Raw genomic sequence first — 6,000 nt, 5'->3', positions numbered from 1 at the left:
TAAATTTAAAAACATTTTTTTATTGAGAAAAGTGCAAATATGACAATTAAATTTAAAATATTATTGTATATAGAAACACTCTACAAAATTTGCAAATATAACAAAGTGATTTATTTCTTTTGTTTATAGACATTAATATATTTGCAATTTTTTTAAAAGAATTATTATACACCTAGTTATCATCACTAATACCCATATTACAAATTTACGATTACTCTTTTTTTTTTATCATTATTTTAAAAAACAAGCCAAGTTTTATTATCAATAAAAAGTAGTTTTTTTGTTTTTGAAATTTGACTGATAATATCAATATGGTAAATAAGATACAAACAATGGAAGGAAAACAGAGAGAAGTTAGATTAGTTTTTAAAGATGAAAAACGAAAAAAATAAAAATGAAAGGGTGACTCAACAAAGTCTAAGTTTCCCCAAATTAGTTTCATCATTTACAAAATCACTCTAAGAAAATAAAAATTGTATTTAAAAGGATAAAATGAAATATTAAATAAATTTAAAATAATAAAGTGGTTAAAAATAATTTGGAGGTAAGAAGAGAAAGTTGGGAAAGTTTTGGTTGTTTCTAGAAAATGAGAAAAAAAGTGTTTTTAGGTGAAAAGGTGAAAAGAAATGAAAATGAAAATGAAAAAGAGAGGCATAAGAGTGAGCAAAGGATTTCCACAATAATTATAATAATATTGAATTAATTTTATATGATGCAAAGTCTATAAAGTTGAGCATAATGATACAATTAGATTTTGCTCCCTCCTTTTGATCACTTTTCTTTTTGTATGCTTCTTTCTTTAAAGTGGGAGTGGGAGTGGGAGTGGGAGTGGTTCAATTTTTTTCAAAACCTTAAAAAATGGTGAAAGAAAAAGGAAAAGAAAAAAGATTGGTTGACTTGAAAAAGGGCTTTGACTTTTGAGGATTAAATAAATAAACTCAATATTTAATGCCCAATTTGTATACATAACTAAGTCATGGAGATGCAGTCATGACGCCTTCATATCTTTCCTACCCTTAATTATTTATTTTATACCAACAAAATACCATTCTTTATAAATTTTTTATTTCTAACTTTCAAAATGTCTACATTTTTAGAAATTTTGAGTTTAATTTAATTAGGTTTTACGATGCTTCAATTTTATCTTTTTTTTTTTAATGTAAATTTTGTTGGGTTCTTAAGTTTCAAAATTTCCATTTTCATCTTTCATGTTTCATTAAATACTCACTTTTATCCTTCTAGTTAATCTTTATGATATTTTTAGTTTAATTTTAAGAGGAATAAAAAGCATTGATACTTTTTTTTTAATTGATTAGTGTGCACTAATATCATAGATAAAAAGTGAATATTTAATCCAAACTTGGAGTTAAAAGTCAAAATTTGAAATTAAGAACCAAATCGAAACAAAAGTCAACATTTAATACTTTAACCGCTAAATATATGATGTTTAGAAATTTATTGTCTTAAAAGAAATTAAATCCAATATATATATATATATATATATATATATATAAATAAATAAATAAAGTTGTTGCATTTCATGTAAAAAGAAACAAATAAGTAAAGCAAAGCAAAGAGAGAGAGAAGAGAGAAAAGAAAGAGAAGGGAGTTTGACTATGTAGAATGGTTGTGATATTATTTTTTTTCAATATTTCATGAATAAATTCAGTTGTAAATTGGGGCCTGCAACAAATCTAACATCATATTCATCTCTGAATTCATATTCATGTGAAACTATATCATTCTAATAACAAAACAAAATCCTCTACATCATTCTAATAACAAAAAAAAAAAACAAAATCCTCTAATACTTTTCTTTTAAGACACTATCCTCCTTAAACATCGACCACACAAACCTAAACCTCCTAACTGCAGCTTCTTCATTTGCAACGTTTGAACTCAGTCATTGCAATCTCCCCGACGTCGAGCAGCTAACCAAACTCACTTTTGGGGGTCATCCACGCCGGTTCCTCGAAAGCGATATAATCCTCACAAGGATTTTCTAAGTCTTCAAAATCATCAGATAAAATACGCCTAATACCCACCATTGGTTTTTTCAATGGCAGTACAGGAAGTGGTGCTTCCCCTTTAAGAATTCTTACTGCTTCTCTCACATTTGGCCTCTTCTCAGCATTTGGATGTACACAAAAAAGTCCCACCGTTAACATTCTCTCCATTTCTACTACATCGTAATTTCCCATCAGACTTGGATCAGCTGCTTCCATCACGCTCTTCCCTCCCCATAGAATCCAAATCCAATCGACAAGCACCAACCCGCCTTCATCTACGGGCCTCTTACCCGATGCAACTTCCAGCATCACTACACCAAAGCTGTATACATCGGTTTTCACGGTGGGAACGCCGGAATATAGGTATTCGGGTGCGAGATACCCCATTGTTCCAGCTGGAGTGGTTGCTATTCTTGTCAACGACGAACTGTGTTCGTACACTTCTGCTAGACCGAAATCACCCAGTTTCGCGTTCAAGTCTGCATCAAGCAGAATGTTGCAAGTTTTGACATCTCTGTGGATAATTTGGCTCTCACATTCTTCATGAAGATATGTCAATGCAGAAGCAACTCCAAGAACTATGGAAACCCTCTTCTTCCATGGAATTACGAATTGTGAATTGGGAGATGTCTCGTGAAGAAGATTGGCAAGGCTTCCATTGGCTAAGTACTCATAAACAAGCACTAATTCATTTGCTTCACAACACCATCCATGAAGCTGAACTAAATTCTTGTGTCGTAAACATCCCACCATCGTTGCAAACTCCGTCCTGAAAGGATTACGTAGACGGTTATTCACCGTACTTTGCTCGAAACGTTTAACAGCCACTTCTACACCTGATGGAAGAGAGCCTTTGTAAACAGTAGCAGAACCACCTTCCCCAACAACTCTGTTTTGATTAAACCCCATTGTAGCTAACTTTATTGCCCCAAGAGACAATCTTGTTGGAACTCTATTCATCTCAACAGGACAAGTTCTATCAATTTCTCTTCCTCTACACATTCTACTTCTCAACTTCTTTATCAAAGCATAACTAAGAAAACCAAGTATTAAAGCACCAGAAAAGGCAAATGCAGCCAAACCTCCAAATAGAAGACTCATCTCGCCACTCTTCTTCCTCCGTTCATCAGCATCAGCAAAACGACTGTTATCAGAATTCAAATCCTCCGACGAACACATAAAACAAGCTCCTTCATTAATGGTATCAACAGGACTCAAAGAAGGAACTAACCCGAAAGTTCGAAACTGCCAACGATCAACAATGAAAAGAGCAGAGCCCTGCCCATTAGAAGCAGAGAATCCCACGTACATAAACTCCTTGAATTGCTTAGAAAGATCCATCGGTGCGACTAAAAGAGGATTCGCAGGTTTTGTTTGCGAATAACCAACCCAAACGCGAATCGTTTTGGAGTCATCTCGATACTCAATCCAAGAAGTAATCTTTCTGCCATTTTTGAGAATAATGCCATGAGATCGAAAATCCACAGAGGTCAAAGAGGTGGGCGAATTGACATTGAGACCAAGATGGTTGTCATTAATGTCGCCAAGATTAGAATCAAAGTTGGTATCGAATTCGACAGCGATAAAGGAGAAAGGGGAATTGTGAGAGGGGTTGGGAAGGGGTATATGGCTATTGGAGAGGGTAAAAGATTCGGGATCGGAGGCGATGAGGAAGGAGAAACCATCGGGGAAAGGGCAGAGAGGGGTGGGGAGGATAGAGAGGGAGAAACGAGAGGAGAAAGAAGCAGAAGAATTGGTGGAGGAATCAAGAAAGCGAACGGGATTGACGTAGACGGCAGAGCCGAAGCCGGAGGCAGAGGAAGAGGAATTTGGAGAAAGGGAAAGGCAGTCGCGCTCTTGAGTGAGGAAAATGGCGTTGTTTCGGAGATGGGCATCACCGGAGAGGGTGATGTTCTGATTCATGAGAAAAGAAAGGGAAAGAAAGGGGAAATGGAAGAGAAACAAGAAGATCAAGATGATGATCGGAAGAGATGAGTTCATTGACATTGTAAAATCGGAAGCACAGGAATTGGGTTTTGGAATGCGAAGTTGTTACGCAGTGGTTTGCGACGGAAAGAAACAACTCTTAAATAGTACAACAAATGTCCGCCGCGCGCCGCCACTAAGAGCGGGAAAATTCATTACATCGTACTTAATAGAAGTTGGGGAGATTTTTTGGTCGGGTCCGACAAATTCACCACCTAAATAATATCTTCAACCCAAACCACCAAACCAATCCATGGTTTGAGATATGTTGCGATGTGGATTTAAAATACTTATATTTGTCTACTTGAAAGAACTCTATCTGTTGAAAATTAAAAAAAAAAAAAAAAACTTTATAATAATATATATGAATTATAATATTTATAAATTGTAATATATATTTTAATAATATTAAAAATATGGAATGGATTGGGTCAACCTGGATTTTAAAAAATGTAACCCGAATCCAACCCAAAATAAAAACTAACTCAACCAAACTCTTACAATTTAGGTTGGATAATCCGGGTCGTTCCGTTTGTCATGTTATTTGAACACTCCTACACTCCTACGTAGTGTTGTTTTATATTCTAAAATTCGTAGATAGTAAATGTAATTCATTGACTGTTATTAATAAAGTGTTATTATTATAATTTCAGTAAACTTTATTGATTATATTATTAGTTTTTTCTTAATAATCTAAATTCAATAAACTAACATCCTAAGTTGTTTGATAAACCAGTATGTAGAGACATACAGAGATCAATGTTCGAGATACAACTTAAGGTCTATAATATGGGGATAAGGTTGGGTATCTTACCCTAGTAACACTATGGATACGACTCACTTTGTATTTGATACAAACACAATGATCCAACGGCATTCGTTTAGGTGAAATGCGAGTGAGGGTATCCTATGTAATGAATTTGCATAAGATCAGACCACGAAATAGTAACCATTAGATGTAACTCCGTTAACTAGTTAGGTTTCTATTTCATTAGGATAACCTAGGTATAACTTAGTCTTAATCCTGAGTGTATTATAAACTCTTGTTCGCGAGGGATTGTCCTTTGATTTATACGGATGAGAGAGGTCAGATTGTCGACTCAATATGCATATCATTTTGGAAACAAGACCGAGTACGGAGCTGGGAACATAATCGCGCAAGATTGAATTGACTCCTTCTCGACTTTAGGGTAAGTAGATTAATGTTTTCTTAAATTGTGTCTTCGGGACTTGAACAAAGGGCACTACCCTCTCTATGGCACGAAGGGTGTTTTTGTGTATTGGTTGGACCATAAACATGTTGTTCCTCATTAGAGGAACAAATATTTAAAAACTAAAAGTAACCTAATGGGTAAAATAGTAATTTGACCCAAGTGGTGTTACGAACACTTGTGAATGACTAATTTACTGTTATTGGTCTATATCCATTGACACATAAATATATGTATAGTGGGAAGAGTTCAATTGTGAATCTTTAGTGAAGTGTACACACAGTTAACGAATATTGATTAATGTGGTTAATGAGTTTAACCAATTAATCTCATATTGTTGTAGTTTCTAATCTATTGGTCCATAAGGTCCATTCCTAGCTCATAAAGGGTAATGAGGTTTATTTACATTGATTGTAATTTGAAATATTTAAATTTGCTTTGGGAATTAATATAATATATTGTGATACTACATTGTAATATAAAATTTATATTTTAGTTAAAATTTATTATATAAATTAATTTTGAATTATATCCTAAATTAAATTTATGAGAGAATAAAATATTATGAGGTCAAATTAATTTAATGTGAATAGATTCATATTAAAACTATATGTTAAAATTTATTATGTATATGATAGGTTATAAGAAAAATTTATATTTAAACATGATACAAATTTTGAATTAAATTAAATTATAACATATTTAATTTAGCAATTAATTAATAGTTTAGTTTAATTTTATTTAATTAAATTTGATTTAATTAAATTAATTAAATTAAAACTATAGGTATTAAG

General features: G+C 33.1%; 1 protein-coding gene across 1 annotated transcript; it reads right to left on the bottom strand.

Annotated features, from left to right (window-relative positions):
- Positions 1–1,684: 1,684 nt before the first annotated feature.
- Positions 1,685–4,212, bottom strand: LOC103485644 (L-type lectin-domain containing receptor kinase S.6). Its single transcript, XM_008443317.3, has one exon. It carries the CDS (start codon positions 4,014–4,016, stop codon positions 1,932–1,934), a length of 2,085 nt encoding a protein of 694 aa, XP_008441539.2. The 5' UTR covers positions 4,017–4,212; the 3' UTR covers positions 1,685–1,931.
- Between the last annotated feature and the right edge of the window lie 1,788 nt (positions 4,213–6,000).

The sequence above is a fragment of the Cucumis melo genome, chromosome 3, assembly GCF_025177605.1.
Source record: "Cucumis melo cultivar AY chromosome 3, USDA_Cmelo_AY_1.0, whole genome shotgun sequence".
NCBI classification, from domain to species: domain Eukaryota; kingdom Viridiplantae; phylum Streptophyta; class Magnoliopsida; order Cucurbitales; family Cucurbitaceae; genus Cucumis; species Cucumis melo.
This window is presented reverse-complemented; position numbering and strand designations above follow the sequence as displayed.